This window comes from Culex pipiens, chromosome 3, assembly GCF_016801865.2.
Source record: "Culex pipiens pallens isolate TS chromosome 3, TS_CPP_V2, whole genome shotgun sequence".
In the NCBI taxonomy this organism is placed as follows: domain Eukaryota; kingdom Metazoa; phylum Arthropoda; class Insecta; order Diptera; family Culicidae; genus Culex; species Culex pipiens.
In genome coordinates, this window is record NC_068939.1 from 40,940,923 (window position 1) to 40,960,127 (window position 19,205).

General features: G+C 32.6%; 2 protein-coding genes across 7 annotated transcripts in view; one reads left to right on the top strand and one right to left on the bottom strand.

Moving 5' to 3' along the window:
* Positions 1 to 19,205, bottom strand: part of LOC120426796 (uncharacterized) — a 47,135-nt gene that overhangs the window by 621 nt on the left and 27,309 nt on the right. For 5 of the 6 annotated variants that reach the window (XM_039591574.2, XM_052709402.1, XM_052709403.1 and 2 more), the window contains exons 2-6: positions 16,080 to 16,208; positions 15,489 to 15,863; positions 15,052 to 15,170; positions 10,257 to 10,329; positions 8,966 to 10,192 (exon numbers count right to left, since the gene is read on the bottom strand). In XM_039591574.2, coding sequence (XP_039447508.1) covers positions 8,966 to 10,192; positions 10,257 to 10,329; positions 15,052 to 15,170; positions 15,489 to 15,863; positions 16,080 to 16,208 — 1,923 coding nt within the window. The remainder of the gene's footprint in view (positions 1 to 8,965; positions 10,193 to 10,256; positions 10,330 to 15,051; positions 15,171 to 15,488; positions 15,864 to 16,079; positions 16,209 to 19,205) is intronic. The other variant, XM_039591576.2, reaches the window with a different exon arrangement.
* On the top strand, positions 16 to 7,334 carry LOC120426795 (uncharacterized). The gene is made up of 3 exons (XM_039591572.2): positions 16 to 385; positions 804 to 3,022; positions 3,258 to 7,334. Exon 3 carries the CDS (start codon positions 3,277 to 3,279, stop codon positions 7,144 to 7,146), a length of 3,870 nt encoding a protein of 1,289 aa, XP_039447506.1. The 5' UTR covers positions 16 to 385; positions 804 to 3,022; positions 3,258 to 3,276; the 3' UTR covers positions 7,147 to 7,334.

The following is a 19,205-nucleotide window of genomic DNA, read 5'->3' on the forward strand; positions in this document are numbered from 1 at the left end:
GAAAAACCATAACGGGTTATTCGATTGTTTCAGTATCATTAATTGTGTTTTTTATTTGCATATTTTTTCAAAAGATTTTTTATGTAGATTTCAAAATATTTTATTCAAATCATCAAATAAATTAATGTTTGAACATGATGATTGTGTAATGTATACCGGAAAACTTAATTCCATAATGTGCTAACAATTTCAAAGGGCAAAAGTTTGTGTTTTAAGTCGATTTAAAATGTTTTATGGTTTGAAAACCAATTGGACAACCAAAAATGGTTTTATTCCATTTGTTAAACATTTTCAAAATCGGCAAACAATATTTTTCAACATTGACAGTAGGAGCGATAGTCCCAGAGCAATTGAGCAATGCCAACCCAAAACAAGAATTGTATAGGTACTTTCCTGGGTGCTGAAAAGACAGAATGCGTAACGTGATTTTTGAAAGCTCCCCGCTGCCCCCCACTAATACAACTGCACTACAGCTGTAAACATAAACAAAGTAGAAGGCTATGTTCAAGCTCAAGCGTGACATATTTTTTGCTGCTGAAGTGAATTGTTTTGAAACATTTTGGATCTGTTGATGTTAAAGTTTTCGCTGAAAAAATTAAGTGCTTCGCGCTTTTTCTTCGTAGACTAAACGATGGGAGGCCAAAAGAGGCTTTTTTTGTTTTCCACGTGATGACAAAACAAAGTAAATTATAAATCGATCACAATACTTGCCACTTTTTGGTAGCATTTTGCGAACAGTAAATTGGTTCCGCTTTGACAGTTCTAAATTGAGGCCGCTTTTCGAACCACTATTCTGCACCCAGGTACTTTCTTACTCGACCCTCTCCGATTTCAATGAATCTCGAGATTGACATTTGAGAAGGGCGTAAGTATTTTTTTTTGTATTTCGTAATTTTATTATAGCTGTATCTCAAATTTGAAGTTGAGCATGAGTAATTTATTTCGTTAAAAAAAATTCTGATGTGGCCTTAAATGTTAAAAAACCAGACGAAACATGCCAGATAGAGTAACTCTCCAAAAAATACAAATAAAAAAACATTTGTTAAAACTGCGTTTTTGAAAAGTAGCTCAAATGTAATTTTTATAATAGCTGGAATAGATTCTTTAGACAATTTTACATAAACGTCTCCATATTGACCATTGTCCTAAATCCAACCCTAGTAAAGATACAGTGGTTTTAAAATAAAGGGGTTGAAAAATCAGATATTTTGGGCATTTTGTGATTTTTAGCCTTTTTCTATATGTGAGCCTAGATTTTTCAGTCTCGAAAATATTTTCAACGGAAAGCTCGCCCAATTTCTCATTAGTTTGCCTTTGACAGTACAAAATTTAACAAAAAAAAAACAGTTTTAATAAATAATATTTTCTTAGGAGAGTTGCCCCATCCTGCATTTTTCATGACATCTTGTGCTATTTTCACAAAAATTTGGAACGAAAAAAAATCGTTGACTTTTGAACTGTAAATTTTACTGTGAAAGTAGAATTACAAAATATACTTGGATTAAAGTATAATTGTTAGTCTCAAAAATCAGACCTTTTTTCAGTGTTGTTGAAATATCAAACTATCAGCTCTCAATTATCATCCCTGAATACTCATGCCCAAAATACAACTGCTCTTCTCTCCGTATTGAAACTCTCAGCGCCGAACATAGCCGAAAACATTTTTGTGTTTACACACTCGCGTTTGACATTCTCCTTTTCTCTCTCATTCCCGCTTTCACGATCATTCCACCGCAACAACGATCAACCTCAAAAGCCGTTACAAAACCAATTTCGCAAGCGTAGTTTCACAGAACGTCATGCGTGGTCGGCTCCTAATCCGCCGTTGCGCGTTCTTTCATTACAGTTTTCGGAGAGACTCGGAGACTCAGCGGTGAGAGCGGTAAGTCGAGGAAAAGGAGAGGAGTGATAGAGAGAGAATGCCATCGCTGGGAATAACGAGACACAAGAAGAGATCTTACAAGCTATAGTGACGGTCGCTATACTCTATGATGGTTTTGGTGTAGAGATAATCAAATCGTAACTTTTCTATCACCTATTTGCAACAACGCCTTTTTTAAATATTTCAAAATTTGAATCTTCTTGACATTCGCCACGATAGTTTTTTAAGCATAAATTTTGAGGTACAGTCATCCCACATATTCGGAACACCCACAAATTCGGAACACTTTTGTGGTAATTTGTCAATAGAATGCAAAATGCAACTTTTCTGCCGACCTTGCTATTTTTAAGGCCTTTATTTGGACATTCTCTTGCTATTTCACCAGTAAAAGTAATACTTTTCAAACAAAAACTGCATTTCAAGACTATTTTATCCAGAGCAGCAAAATACTGCCTCCAAATTGCCCGTTCCATGATTGTGGGATGTTTTTGTGTCTCCCACAATTGTGGAACACCTGAATTTAACTGATATTTTCACAAAAAAGTTATCAGACCATTCATAAAACATCACTAACCATGAGTTCTGTTGGTTTCAGAGTGCAAAGTCATTATTTTGTAAAAAATATCTACACCTGGAGAGAAAAAAAAAGTTTGTTTACATCGTAAGAAAAAAGTGTTCCGAATTTGTGGATTTTAATGGTCAATGTTTTTCTTCGAAAACTTGATATAAATCGTAAAAATGTACAGCCGGTCTATACATCAATCGGAAGATCGCAAGAAAAGCTATCACATGAAGGTAAAAGCAAATCATTATGTTCAATTATCGATTTTATATGATTTATTGAACATTGGTCGATCTGTAAACTGTTCCGAATATGAGGGATGAGTGTACTTATAACTAAATTTAATTAAATTTTCATTAGAGGCTTATGGGACTTATGGAATGACCTTCCTAGTGAAGTGTAAATATTGCAGATCTGGATGACATATTTATTGTCATACACACTTAATGATTCAACCAGATAAGATTAAAACGGAAATGGTTTTATCAGATGATTTCCCAAGCTATTGCCAAATTTGCTGGTTGATAAGTCCCAGACAAACGATACAACGATTCAGTCTTCGATTGAGCGCTTGTGAGGTGAGATGGAACGTAATACCTGCAAGACATATTGATGCCACTGTGCTTTCTTTTGTAATTTACTTTTTTGAAAGTTTTATAAAATGCGATAAAAAATTGTAGTGTTTCATATAATTTGCAAAAAAAATAATTAGTTGATTGAAAAATGTTGAAAATTGTTGAGGCACACTAGCATCCAAGTTAAAAAAGTGGTAAAATATTTGTGCTAATCTTGGTACCATGTTTCAAACTCAAGGCAAACGTACCCAAAAAAAATGCATCCGTTACAAACCGATCCCGGTAAGCTCGTTGAGGCTAATCTCTCCAGCAGACGCAACAGTATTTTCAACAGACAGCTACTGATTGCCGCAGATGGTGGAGATATTGGTACAATCAAAACCCTTATCGAATCCGGTGCCGACGTGGACTTTGTAGATAACGACGGAAATACGGCGTTGCACTATGCGGCTTCGAGGGATAGGCTTGAGGTGGTCAGATTGCTGGTGCAGCAAATGACGGATGTGAACGTTGAAAACAATTGCAACCGGATGCCGCTGGATCTTGCGCGGAAACGGGGCGATGTTGTGATTGTGGACGCAATTGAAGAGCAGATATTGAAGAACTCACTAGCGGTTCTGAAGGAAAGGTGTCCAGGAAGGCAACAGCAGTCTCATCTGAAGCCACAAAAGATCCACTTTGTCGAGAATACCTTTTCTGGAAAATATTTTACCAAGTTGTCGTTCAAGGACGTAGAGAACATCTTGGACATGTTGTATACAAAAAGCGAAACTGAAGTTATGTTTGGTGCAGTGAAAGTTGAATGTTTAAGTGAAACAATTAAGGAAAGTCTGAAAACAAACAAAACTTGTGTATTTTTAGTTGAACTAAACGAACAGCACTGGGCAACGATAGTTAAATTCACTAACGCTGATAAAAAATCATTTCGATACATTTGTTGCAACCACAAAGATAGTAACCATCAAGTGCTGTTAAAAGTTATAAAAGATTTGCAAATAGTTGACCATGAACAATACAATTTTCCACAATGTAACGTCAATGATTCGGCCATAATTGCTACTAAATGTGCCGAATTTGTATATCACGACAAATTGTATGATGTGAGCAAGCTTGAGAAAATAAATACCAAAGAAGAAAGAATACTTTTTGCTAACTTGCTAAACGAAAAGAAAAGGACAGAGGAGAAAATTCAATCCTGTTTGCAATCATTGAAACAATGGAACCAAACTTACGATCGCAGCGAATTTAATTTCAAAAATTCTAACATTTTTGTATTGTTTTTGGAAACATTTGCTTTGGAAGACACTTATCCGGTATTCCCAAGTAATGGTGAAGAAGAAAACAAAGACATGTTGAAAAAAATCAAGAAAATTAAAAAAGAGTATTTTTCGCACTTTTATTTTAAACCCAAAAATCACAAAACCGAAGGACAGCCAGATTTGGGGCTCATAAGTGATGCCAGAAGTAGTATTCTGCATGGAAGTCGAATCGTGACTTCTGAGGATTTTAGTAAATTTGTCGGCGAAGGAATAAGCGTTAAAGATTTTTTCCTCAAATTGGAAAAGTTCACAAATAAAATACATAATAAATTAAAAGGTAAATGTGGCCTGGTGCATCATACTCTGAAGTGTAACTCATTTTTAGCACCGAAAGATTCGTTTAAAGAACAAGGAACAAAAGAAGGAGAGCAGGAATTTCTTGAATCATTTGTAACTCAATTGTACTCCCCAGAAAAAGAATTAAATTATGAAATGTTAGAGGAGCTAATGTTTAATTTAGCGGTTAACGTGATTCCATTGTTGGACAACAAAAAGCAAACTTTTAAGCCGCTAAGTTTATTACGAAACAGACTAATTCATGACTTTCATAAATACAGTGATAATCAGGAGCGATTAAGGGAACTAAAGCATCTTGCCTTGGATTTAAAATCAAAACTCTATAAATATTTCTACGCCAGCAAAATCCATAATGCATTGAAAAGCACTTGCCTTCACAAAACTAGCGAGCAAATCAACTTTGAACTAATTAGAACATTGCGAAATTTCGAGGAAAACTTCGCCAACAAAACCAACGTCGTTGCAGCAACAAACGCAAATAGTTTTGAATTTGTTTTTGAACAGTCTATTTTTTCAGAAAGGAGGGAAGAAATCGAAAAACTAGTGCATCAATATTGCAAATTTATTATTCCCATTGAACATGATCTTGAAAATAAAGGTGCTTTGACAGGTGAAGATGATGATAACAATTTAATTAATTTGCAAAAAAGAGAGCTTTTTGAGGAATTCTTAAAAATTAAAGATAACTATTCTCAACACTGTGAAGATGTCAGACAGGAGAAGCTTATTGAGTTAAAAAATAAGTTAATCATCTTAGGTATAAGTGAACATACCATCACCAAAATCTGGGATTGTTATGTTAACAATGACCATGTTTTTGAAGCGGATACTGAAAGAGAGATAAAACGAATAATCGACAGTATTGCCGTTATAAAACATGTGCTGGTGAATCACACGGTGCCTTTCGAAACTGTTATGTCTTCATACGAGATGAACGACTACAAAAGGATGAAAGAACAGGTCGAAGGTAATCATAACGCAGACGATATAATAGATAAGTTCAAGTGCCTTCCTAGAGGAAATTGTTTAATGAGTATTGGTGGAGATGAAGTCAAAATCAATGTTGTCACCACTATTGTTGGGGCAATGAATCTTTTTTATAAATGTTATAATAAATACCGAATTAAATTCAACAACGCCATTGAAGCATTCAGTGATGAATACTTTCTCAGCAAATTAGTAGAAATAGACATTAAATTTAATCCGGAGACTGAATTATATGCGTTTTTGATAGTGAAAAAGTTGTTGCATATTGAGTACACTGCCCCATATATTGTGAAGGTACTTGAAGCATTTCCGAACGTTCTGATCGAAAAGGAAGATTTGAAGAAATTACTCGAAAATCTTTGCGAAAAAGATTGTCGTCTGCCATATTTGACAACTTTGGTAGATGTTAGAAAGTCCGATTCAAATTTCAATATATTCGAGGAAATTTTATCTTTAACTTTTAAAATGGACTCCCTTAGTTCGAAAATCTTGAAGCATGTAATGCAAGGAGCAGACAATATTGAAGGAATTCTAAAGGTTGCGTCCGGCGGAGCAACATTGTCCCAACTACGGCTTATTTTTCTAACATTACAAGGAGTCCTTATCGAGTTGATATTTGAGAACAAGTTCACAGTAGCAGAAAAGATAGTAGACCTTGAAATAATGCAAACACTTCGAGCGAGTTCAGTGGATAGAGAATTGACCATAATTTTCAACGATTTATTATTATTGGCTGCAAAAATTAAAAACTTTTGTGGTAAAGACAGAAATTTGCCTAAATTATACCAACAATCTTTAGATTTGCTAGGAAGCATTAAACATCCCAGCAATTTGCAGGTATTGCTCAGCATGAGCCGAAGAGCATATACGAATCAGTTATTGAATGAACTGGACGAAGCCTATATGGAATATCAACGTTTATATGAAGAGATCATAAAGTATTGCTTGGACATCAATGATTTGCCTAAACACGACGCCTCTGAGTTGCTTGAAAAAGTTTTAAAGACAGATAAATATTTGAATTTGATGATCGATTCCGACCACGATCAAAAATATTTGACCCTCTCGAGGATTAAAGCTTCCATGGCATTCATACTAGAAATTCAACGGAAATATAAAGCAGCACTGTGCATTTATAGAGATATATATTGTACTCTAAGCAGCTTAGGAGAACCTAAAATAAATATTTCACGCTCACTTAAAAGTATCGCAAGAGTGGAAAGTTTTATTGGAAAGATTTATTGCGAAGAAAAAACATACGACTCGTTGAAAATGGCTTCTGAATATTACATGGATTCTTTAATTTCATATATCAAATTGCTAAAAATTTATAACACCTTATATGGTAGCATCCATCCCACTATTCAGGCCACAAGTAGGCTAGTTAAGTTTAATGTGCTTAAGCCCCTTAGAAATGTTTGCATTCATCTGGCACAGTGCCGAGAAACCGATGAAGCTACTAGGAGAGATATTTACAATAAAACGGAAAAACTTAAGGAAGAACTAAAACTAATTGAGTGTTGATTCAAGGCAGCATCAGCTTTGGCCACTTATTTAAAAAGCACTTAACGACGTTTTAAATTTATTTTAAGTTTATGTTTATATAAGAATCAATAAGTAGACTTTTACAACAACCTATAAATTGAACATTTAAAATAAATCATAAAAAAAAAAACATTTATATTGCAACATGTGATTCGGTTTTAACCATTTCTAATGTCTTTTATTTCCCTTAGCAAATTCTGAGCTATCATGCGTGGAATCTCATCTCCCAAATTTCACCGCCCCATCTTTCAGTCGCGAAATTCTCTGCAAAAAAAAATCGCCTGCCTCAGTAGCCATGTAAGCCGCCACAAAACAAAATTTGCCAACGCAGTTTAACGGGGCGTAATCCGTGGTCGGGTCCTAATCTTCCTCTCCCGTTTTTCCCATTGCGTTTTTTTTTTTTCTGAGAAAACAAAAGAATCTTCGGCGAGTGTGCGTGGACGAGAAAAAAGGAAGGGGTGATAGAAAGAGAACGCTTTTGCTGGCAATAACGGGATACAAGAAGAGAACTCACAAGCAATGGAGGCGGTCGCTATACCTTTTGATATTTTGATGCTAGAATCGTCAAATGATAGTTTTTTCTATCATTCATTAACAACACAGACAGCAGTACAAATCTCGCTGATTGATTTTGGTGCAGATGATCGGTAATGCGAATTAAATACAGATCATATAAGGGTGATGATCAGATTTCAATCAATTTCTAAGTGATGGACGGCATCACTGCAGCTTAGGGTGACAATGAAAAAATCGACCACGGGGATATCCCCTGACTCGATTCCTTAGGCAAAAATAAGTGCCTGTGCAGTTTTTAAACAAAATCGGTTTAGCTATAAGGTCGCTGTACATTGTTTAAGTCTGTGAAAAAAATCTTTTCATACAAAAACATCTTCTTCAATTTCAATTTGTGCTTATTAGTTGTGCTTATCAGTTTACAAATGTGGTATTTAGTTTACTTGTACTGCCGTTCTACGCATAATTGTCCAATGTTCAAAAAAGTGCAACTGAGAAAAACGCGATTGAAATTTTTAGACCGATTTCTGTGTTTCTACGCATAATTGTCCCGTGGGTTCCTATTCGCCCTATGTGTATCTAATCGCCCCAGTTAGCAGTTTATCATCATTATTTGTGATTCTCTTGCTATAAAACCGGTAAACAAGATAGAATGCTAAGTAAAAGTAATGCTTTCGTGATGGTAAATACTTGGTGGGACAATTATGCGTAGAAGTTCAACGATGGGACAAACAGACTTGGTGTTGTTTTTAATGAGTTTCCGAACAAAGTACCAGATTTTATGTGTTTTTTTTAAAGTACACATCAGACTAAACTTAAAAATGTCATAAAGTCAAAATCGTCCCAAACTGACATGGGACAATTATGCGTAGAACGGCAGTGTAGGTATTGATGAAGACTGTTCAGAAAAAATAGGCACGCGAGTTTTTTCCACTTTCAAATTATTTGTTTTATGAAAAAAAGCAATTTCTCAAAACTCTTTTTAAGCTTTTGAAATTAATTAAAATTCGCAACTAAAAAATGGAACATTTGTGAAATTTTCTGATCTTTTCAAACAAATATTTAGAAAATTTAGAAATCAAGACTAACAATTTAAAGAAGCGTAATATTAGATAATTGGCCTTTTGGAAATGCTTGTCTTTATTCCACAATTTTCAAAATATTTTTTTCGAAGCGATAAGAAAATCTTACAAAACGGGGTTTGCATGTAAAATTGTATTTTTTTGTATGGGGCGTGAACAATCGCATCCTGCAAAATGAAAATAAAAGTATAAATTCAACTTACGTCCCACTTCTTCTCGGTGGTCTTCATCGCGTCACTCTTCACGTTGTCCGGTCGATCGCTGACGTACACTTTCGGCGGCGAAAGCGATGGCAGCTTCGCTCCGTTCCCCCCATTTCCGGCCATCGCCGACGGCGACAACTTTTCCCCGTTCAGGACGTTCCCATTCTTGAGGTTGTTGTTCTGCCTCATGCCCCGCTTCATCCAGAGCGTGTTGTAGTGGCGCACGTACTTCGAGATCCGGTCGTCCATTTCGTCCGTCGTCACGTCATCGGTGTCCTCGTGGCGGCCGTGTCCCAGGTTGTTGTCCACAAAGACCTCCCCGTTGCGGATGTTGACGGCCACTCTCGGCTCTGGGGTCTTTTTGCTTGGGTGGAAGAGCGATTCCTTGGCGATGTTGACGGAGTAGGGTTGTTTTTTGTAGTTGTTCCGCACGATCACCGGGTTGAGCACGGCCAGGTCGTGGTCGTTGTCACTTTCGTGGTACTGAATGTCGATGATTTTGTACGGGTTGGTGGGGGAAGTTCCGGTGGTGGGATAGGCTGGCCTCGGATCATCCTCTTCGTCGTCTAGCATTTCCATGGAGCGTAACAGTTTGCTCCTCTGCCGCTTTAGCTCCGACTGAGCCTCCTTCTGCATCCGGCTGTTCTCCATCGCCTGCTGGCAGATCGCACACAAGCTCTTCTTAACGGACCTCTTCATAACGCGGTCACAGTTTGCGCACAACTTTTCTATCCGTTTTCGGCAGTTCAAACAGTTGTGCTCCTCACCCGTCGTCGTCCCCTTCCTGTGAGACTTTGGCGTCGTCATGCTCGCGTGATGCTGATAATGGTGCCTCGAGTGTGTCCGCGGCGGTAAAAACGACCGATCAATGTCCGCCCGGCAGTTCTTGCAGTACTGGTACCGGTTCCCAGGTTGCTGACCCACGGACTCGCTGGAAGAATCGTACTCCATCTCCGAAGACAAACTGGTCGACGCAAGGCTGGCCGGATTTTGCGCCGAGTTGCTAAAGTAGCGGTACACTTTGTCCTTGCCCGGGTGGGCGGGACCACTTCCGCCGAGATGACTGACTTTGCGCTGCTGCTGGGACGAGTCCAGGTAGATCTCCTTGCCGTTTTCGGACAGCGTCTTGCGGTCGGCGTCGTACGGATTGAATACCTTGTGGTCGTTCTCGAGCTTCGAGAGAAGCTGCAGCCGGCGGATGTGGTTCTGCTCGTTGGCGAGACGAATCTGATTATTGAAAATAATTGGTGGTGATTTGGTATTCCTTCAAATAACTGTTTCAAATTGTTACCTTTTCGCTGCGTTGCTTCTCGCGTTCCAGTTCTTCCTCGAGTTGCATGGTTTTCAGCTGTTGCTCCAAACGACTGTGAAAAAAAAACGAATCGGTTATTCACGTGTTTTGTGGTTGACCTGGAAAAACAAATGTTCAGAGCTAATTTGTTTCCTTTAACGCTGAAATATGTCCCAAGTCAGTTTTACAAAACAACATGAACTGTTTTCAGGGTTGTTACTGAAAAATCGAGAATAAAATTTGCGCCGACCTAAAATTCAATCCGCGTCGACATAAAAGTTTGTCAATACAATGCAGACTCGATTATCCAAAGGCCTCGGAAAATCGAATCACGAAAAAAAAAATCGCTGTTTTTTATGACCCCTAATTTACCCCTATTTAAAAGTTATTAAAATAATCTATCAAAGATGGCGGCCAAAATGGCGGAGATTAAATATTGGAAAATTGTTTTTTTTTTAATTTAATAAGGCTGGTACAAATATTTTTAAAAGTTTTTGTCACCCCCCCCCCCCCCCCCCCACCCTTCAAAATTGGCCCGAATCAGGGGGCAAAAAAAATATTTTTACAATAAACTTCAAAATTTCAATGAAAATTCAAGTGCGACCAGCTGAAATCAAATTAAAATACATTCTCCTGCGTTTAAAATAATTTTTAGCATGTTTGGGTTTAATAAAAAATCTTAAGATTTTTTGAAAATTTTCGATGCAAAATCTTTTTTTTCGATACAATTTTTGTTTTTGTCAGATCTTAGATTTTTTGAAAACTAATGATTGCAAAACAACTGAACTAGTGTAAAATGCATTTTAAAACACTTTTTTCATTTAAATGTGAAGACTATGGCTTGTTATTTAAATTTTTATATTTTTTTTATTTTTTTGCCCCCCCCCCCCCCCCTTGGCCACGGCCTGGGCCGAGGGACAAAAACTTTTTTAAATATTTGCATCGGCCTAAGCATTCAACCATTCAAATTTGACTAAATGGGGTCGCATTCGACTTTGATATTAAATTTGATGTTAAAAGCAATAAAACGAAAAAAAAATTAGATCGTGATTCGATAATCCGAAGGTTTCTATGGGGCTTCGGAATTTCGGATAATCGAGATTGGACTGTATTTCTTTTAATGGAAAAAAATATATATTTTTTAATTTTAAAATAAAATATAAAAAAAATATATGGAGTATCCGAAACCCTCACCAAAGTTCCACTCTCGAAAATTTAATCTCGAAATTTATGTTTTTATTCAAAATCATTTTTTTTTCAAATTTAAAAAATTTGGAATATAAGATTTTTAGATTTTAAAAATTTAAGGAATTCAAGGAATTTAAGGAATTTCTGAATTATTTTTTTTAGGATTTTAAGGAATTTAAAGAATTTTTGAATTATATTTTTTGGGATTTTAATGAATTTAAGGAATTTCTGAATTCATTTTTTTTAGGATTTTAATGAATTTGAGGAATTTAAGAAATTTAAGGAATTTAAGAATTATTTTTTTTAGGATTTTAAGGAATTTAAGCAACTTAAGGAATTTAAAGAATTTAAGAAATAAAAAAATTAAGAATTTGAGAATTTAAGAGTTTAAGAATTTAAGAATTAAAGAATTAAAGAATTAAAGAATTAAAGAATTAAAGAATTAAAGAATTAAAGAATTAAAGAATTAAAGAATTAAAGAATTAAAGAATTAAAGAATTAAAGAATTAAAGAATTAAAGAATTAAAGAATTAAAGAATTAAAGAATTAAAGAATTAAAGAATTTAAGAATTTAAGAATTTAAGAATTTAAGAATTTAAGAATTTAAGAATTTAAGAATTTAAGAATTTAAGAATTTAAGAATTTAAGAATTTAAGCATTTAGAATTTAAGAATTTAAGAATTTAAGAATTTAAGAATTTAAGAATTTAAGAATTTAAGAATTTAAGAATTTAAGAATTTAAGAATTTAAGAATTTAAGAATTTAAGAATTTAAGAATTTAAGAATTTAAGAATTTAAGAATTTAAGAATTTAAGAATTTAAGAATTTAAGAATTTAAGAATTTAAGAATTTAAGAATTTAAGAATTTAAGAATTTAAGAATTTAAGAATTTAAGAATTTAAGAATTTAAGAATTTAAGAATTTAAGAATTTAAGAATTTAAGAATTTAAGAATTTAAGAATTTAAGAATTTAAGAATTTAAGAATTTAAGAATTTAAGAATTTAAGAATTTAAGAATTTAAGAATTTAAGAATTTAAGAATTTAAGAATTTAAGAATTTAAGAATTTGAGAATTTAGGAATTTAAGAATTTAAGAATTTAAGAATTTAAGAATTTAAGAATTTAAGAATTTAAGAATTTAAGAATTTAAGAATTTAAGAATTTAAGAATTTAAGAATTTAGGAATTTAAGAATTTAAGAATTTAAGAATTTAAGAATTTAAGAATTTAAGAATTTAAGAATTTAAGAATTTAAGAATTTAAGAATTTAAGAATTTAAGAATTTAAGAATTTAAGAATTTAAGAATTTAAGAATTTAAGAATTTAAGAATTTAAGAATTTAAGAATTTAAGAATTTAAGAATTTAAGAATTTAAGAATTTAAGAATTTAAGAATTTAAGAATTTAAGAATTTAAGAATTTAAGAATTTAAGAATTTAAGAATTTAAGAATTTAAGAATTTAAGAATTTAAGAATTTAAGAATTTAAGAATTTAAGAATTTAAGAATTTAAGAATTTAAGAATTTAAGAATTTAAGAATTTAAGAATTTAAGAATTTAAGAATTTAAGAATTTAAGAATTTAAGAATTTGAGAATTTAGGAATTTAAGAATTTAAGAATTTAAGAATTTAAGAATTTAAGAATTTAAGAATTTAAGAATTTAAGAATTTAAGAATTTAAGAATTTAAGAATTTAAGAATTTAAGAATTTAAGAATTTAGGAATTTAAGAATTTAAGAATTTAAGAATTTAAGAATTTAAGAATTTAAGAATTTAAGAATTTAAGAATTTAAGAATTTAAGAATTTAAGAATTTAAGAATTTAAGAATTTAAGAATTTAAGAATTTAAGAATTTAAGAATTTAAGAATTTAAGAATTTAAGAATTTAAGAATTTAAGAATTTAAGAATTTAAGAATTTAAGAATTTAAGAATTTAAGAATTTAAGAATTTAAGAATTTAAGAATTTAAGAATTTAAGAATTTAAGAATTTAAGAATTTAAGAATTTAAGAATTTAAGAATTTAAGAATTTAAGAATTTAAGAATTTAAGAATTTAAGAATTTAAGAATTTAAGAATTTAAGAATTTAAGAATTTAAGAATTTAAGAATTTAAGAATTTAAGAATTTAAGAATTTAAGAATTTAAGAATTTAAGAATTTAAGAATTTAAGAATTTAAGAATTTAAGAATTTAAGAATTTAAGAATTTAAGAATTTAAGAATTTAAGAATTTAAGAATTTAAGAATTTAAGAATTTAAGAATTTAAGAATTTAAGAATTTAAGAATTTAAGAATTTAAGAATTTAAGAATTTAAGAATTTAAGAATTTAAGAATTTAAGAATTTAAGAATTTAAGAATTTAAGAATTTAAGAATTTAAGAATTTAAGAATTTAAGAATTTAAGAATTTAAGAATTTAAGAATTTAAGAATTTAAGAATTTAAGAATTTAAGAATTTAAGAATTTATGAATTTATGAATTTAAGAATTCAAGAATTAAAAAATTCAAAAATTTAAGAATTTAAAAATTTAGGAATTTAAGAATTTAAGAATTTAAGAATTTAAGAATTTAAGAATTTAAGAATTGAAAAATTTAAGAATTTAAGAATTTAAGAATTTAAAAATTTAAGAATTTAAGAATTTAAGAATTTAAGAATTTAAGAATTTAAGAATTTAAGAATTTAAGAATTTAAGAATTTAAGAATTTAAGAATTTAAGAATTTAAGAATTTAAGAATTTAAGAATTTAAGAATTTAAGAATTTAAGAATTTAAGAATTTAAGAATTTAAGAATTTAAGAATTTAAGAATTTAAGAATTTAAGAATTTAAGAATTTAAGAATTTAAGAATTAAAGAATTAAAGAATTAAAGAATTTAAGAATTTAAGAATTTAAGAATTTAAGAATTTAAGAATTTAAGAATTTAAGAATTTAAGAATTTAAGAATTTAAGAATTTAAGAATTTAAGAATTTAAGAATTTAAGAATTTAAGAATTTAAGAATTTAAGAATTTAAGAATTTAAGAATTTAAGAATTTAAGAATTTAAGAATTTAAGAATTTAAGAATTTAAGAATTTAAGAATTTAAGAATTTAAGAATTTAAGAATTTAAGAATTTAAGAATTTAAGAATTTAAGAATTTAAGAATTTAATAATTTAAGAATTTAAGGATTTAAGAATTTAATATTTTTAAATGTGTTGATTTTTGCATAAAGTGGTTTTGAATAAATCATTTTGAAATTTTAATGGTTTAAGATTTTTTAATTAATGCGGGCTTTTCCGTAAATCTCAACTTTTTAACCTCTGATTTTTAATTGATTTGTTTTGTTTTTTACGCTTTGACTCATAGTGTTTCGAATGCTTCAATCAATTTTTTTTTCATCAAGAAATTTATTTGCTCGATTTAAAAGTATATTTGGCCGTAAGTAGGCATCCTTTTTGGAAATTATGTTTTATCGTAAATGTAGTTACATTTTTGAACATTGGAAATCAAACCAACAGTTTCCAGAATATTGTAAATTCTATATTTTAAAAAGATACTCTCAACAGAAAGTTGAAGTATTTTATATTTGTTGCTAAGTTTTAATTAACTTCAAAGTATTTTGTTAAAAACTTACCTCGTCAGCATTTCCTCCTCCAACTTCTCTTTCTCCCGCAACCGCTCGACCTCCTTCCGCTTCTCGTCGATCTGCTTGATCAGCTCCTTCTGGTACTCCAGCTTGCGCCGGCTTTCCTCCTGAAAGGTTTCAAGAAAATCGAACGAAAAGTTGGTATAAACATAAATTAAATAATAAGTTTACAAAGTTTGGGAGAGTTCAAAATAGCACAAAACAAAGTCAGGCAACGAAATGGGGCTCAAAAAAATCAAAGTGGAAAAGAACTCAAAATCAAAGAGAGTGACAAATAGAGGTGGATATACATCAAGCAGCAGAGTTCCCCGCTCGTTAGTGGGAATGAATTTCGTGGACGGGTTGGTGGAGATGGTCTTGGCGATCTTTTTGCTAGCGGCAATCTTGCTCGCCGGGTACGGACTAAACACATCGTTGGAACCTACTTCCGCCAGCATCCGGTTCCGGCGGTCGATCGTGTCTGTGGTGAGAATGGTGGACAGGTCAGTGTGGGTCAGATCTTCGATCAACTTCTCGCGGGGGCTACCTTTGCGCATGTACGCGCTCGGTTCGCTGGCCACCGTCTTCCGGATCGGGTTATGGGCCGGAGATGAGGAGGACGTGACCAGGTGCGGGCTGAAGCTCACGTTGGGGGTGGCGGCCGTCGATGGGGACAGGTAGTTCTTGGCGGTTGAGGTCGACTTTAGGTTGCTGCCGCTGTTGTTGTGGTTGGTGTTGGTGCCCACTTCGTTGACGGTTTGGACGGCCTGGTGGCCGAACTTTTCCATGTACTGCTGGTGTTTCGTGGTGACCTGGGGGATCTGCGAAAGGAATGATTTTTTGTTAGTCAACAATTCTTCAGAAAATTTGAAGAGAGGTGCCGAACAGAAGTAAACTATCATAAACATTATGTTACAGAGGAAGCGCATGCAAATTTAAGATGTGAGTAAAAAGGCCAAATTTGGTGATCAGTTTTGGTTGTTGTACTAATTAGAGAACAGGGAAAGATAGTTTACCACATTAGCAATATGATTTACATTTTTCAGATACTCTTGGTAGTCGGCCTGGCGCGCCCGGGACAGCATCGATTTCTTCTCGTTTTGGTTCTTGTTGAAGCTGGGAAAGTACGAGTAGAAGGTGTCCGACACCCACTGTTCCATCTCATCCTAGAGTGGGAGAAATTAGGAAAGAAAAGAAGAAAAATGTTATGTTGATTGACTATTGCAGAAGTGGATAGTTAGCAAATGACCTGAAATCGAGTGATAAATAGCTCAATAGGGAGTGAGCAAGCAAAGTTTTATCAAAAGTTTTACCAAATAATTTCTTTAACCCTGCTCAATTTTTTTCGAAGTTTTTTGTTTTTCCCGTGTTTACGAGGTAATTTTAAGCAACTTTTGTTCAACGAAAAACTTTGCTTCTCTTGTTTTATGTTTTTCTTGTTTCATTTTTATTATTTTGATTTGCGTTTATATTATTTGGATTATGTTTGTTTTTGGTAGTATTTGGTCTATTCTACCATCTCCTATCTTTACATTTTACTTATCTAATTTTTTCATGTCACTTTTTAATTTAGTGCTTGTTTTTCGCATTTTCTGCTATAAAATGGCACCATTATTATTTTAATTGTAAAAAAATGCGTAGAGGCATAGTTTGGAATTCTACAAAAAATTCTGAATACTTTTTTTTAACTTAGAATATGGGAAATGTTTGTAAAAACACAGCCAAAGTTGACCTATAAATAAATGACATTTTTAAAAACATTTGCAAAAATAAAAATAAAAATTGGAGTAGGGATCGAGGGCTTAGCCTGCCAAACATATGGAAATTTTCCCTAAAAGTGCTCAGATCGGACTCAAAATTAGTCTGGGAGTTTCCTGGTCCTATTAGACCGGTATTTTTTGTTTGGCCATCAGGGTGACCTTCACCGTGTTAGGGTGGTCGAAAAAATTGCCCTTTTGCGTCGTTTTTTAAGATTAGTTTAAAAAAAAGGAAGCTTATTTGGAAATTTAATAATCTAGAGAAGACCAACAATGGAGCACTTCCATTCAAGCAGTTTTTGATTTTTTTCTACAATGTATTCCATATGGGAGAGCTGTCATTTCTACCACTCGAATCCGGTGCTCCATTGAAAATATCCAACTCCTCCAAACATTAAAAATCAAACCAATATTTTTTTTAGATATAGCGAGTGAGGGCTATCTAGGTTGACATAGAGGAAAACTTATTTTCTACAAAATTTTATCTTTAAGAAACTGTATCTCAGCAATCAGCAGTCCGATCAACCAAGTCTTTAAAAATTGCAGGAATTTTACCAGCTTTTCGAAAATATTTTATTTTTCAATTCAATTCAATTTATTTTATTAGTAAAAACTCAACTCCAAATTCCGTATTTCGTATAACCTAAAAGAGTTTTGGAGTTCCTTTCAACTATGATTTGTACTAAAGTTTAATTTGATGCAAATACATTGTAGAAAAAAGCAAAAACTGCTCGAATGGAAATGCTCCATTGGATATTCTAACATTGGAGCACCCGCAGTCGAGCAGTTTTTGACAGTTCGCTCCATAAGAAATACATTGTAGAAAAAAGCAAAAACTGCTCGAATGGAAATGCTCCATTGGATATTCTAACATTGGAGCACCCGCAGTCGAGCAGTTTTTGACAGTTCGCTCCATAAGAAATACATTGTAGAAAAAAGCAAAAACTGCTCGAATGGAAGTGCTCCATTGTCAAGGGAAGGAAAAAATAAAACTTTCTTGAAGGCTTTTTTTTAATTTGCAAAAGACTGGAATTTTTTTCAGAAAAAATCACCTTAAAATGACCTTTATCAAAAAAAAAAATTAAAGTAGTTTTTAATGTTTTTTCTCCAAAATATATATAAATTTTTTTTTCAATATTTTATATCCCTTGTACCAGATCTTACACCATCCTAAACTGTAGCTCAAAAAGTCTTCTGAAACATTTTACAAAATTTCTAAAATAAAAAATATGTATCAAATATAAGTAAGGGAAGGGGGGGCAGAATGGGCCACCTTTGGTTTTGGGCTTTAGAATGGATTTAGACCAACTGTAAGGCAGGGGTCTTATAAAGGACGTCAAATAACCGTAAACGAAGTTTAAATTCATTGTATTTTTCGAATTATGAGCAAAAATGTAAATTGATTGACAAAACCACGCAAATGTTGTTTATTTCGAGGTTCTTAAATAAGCTTTCTGAAAAGTTAGATTGTTTGAAAAAGTTTGTTCAATGTTTAGAATGTTACCACAAGCTATTACGAAGGTAAACAAACAACAACGGAAACTTCAAAGCATTTAGAGGCTTGGTGGTGGAAGTGTTAAATTAAAATCCACTTAAGGGCAGAATGGACCACCCTTTTCCTGCCTTATAAAAACAATCAAAAGTTGCGATATTTTAGTTAAATTGATTATTTCACTCCTGGTAGCTTCACAAATCACGTTTAATGCAATATTAGTTGTTTTTTTAGTTGTTTTAATGCTTATTTGTAAAAAAGTGTCTTAATACAACATTTTAACACTATTTATTTTGGTAAGTGTGACTATTTTTATAAAAGTGGTCTAACTTCATGGAAACTATGTAAAAAAGATCCCTAAAGCCATTTCTTATCTCCCTTCAACGTTGTATTAGACAAAATTTTTTTTTAGAGTGGGTCAAAAATAATTATAAGCTAAAAATTTTCATCAACCAAGTATTGAAGGGAACATTCCAAAGCATAAGCCTACTACACTGAATTCATAAATTTGTGTGTTTTTCTATGGTTTTTGGCTTTGTTTTTGGCGCATTTTACTAAGGCGGGCCATTCTGCCCCTGCCCCTATGTTAAATTAGGAAAAATAAAAAAAAATAGATTTTTTCCGTGTGCTTTTCTTTTTTTCTACCAGAGAATCATTTCACATGATACAGATTTTCGAATAATTACATGCTTATTTTTTATGACAAAGAAAAACTAAATTTCAAGAATAATTTTTAAAAATTTTAAAACAAAAGGTATCATTTTGATTAATTAACACTGGAACACCCAACGTTCAACTTACACGGACGCCCAAGCCTCCCAAAAAAGTTGGAACGGTAACTTCAAATGGCTTGTTTTCGAGCACAACTCAACCAATCGGGACGATTCTTGTTTCCAGTGATTTGTAAGAATGTC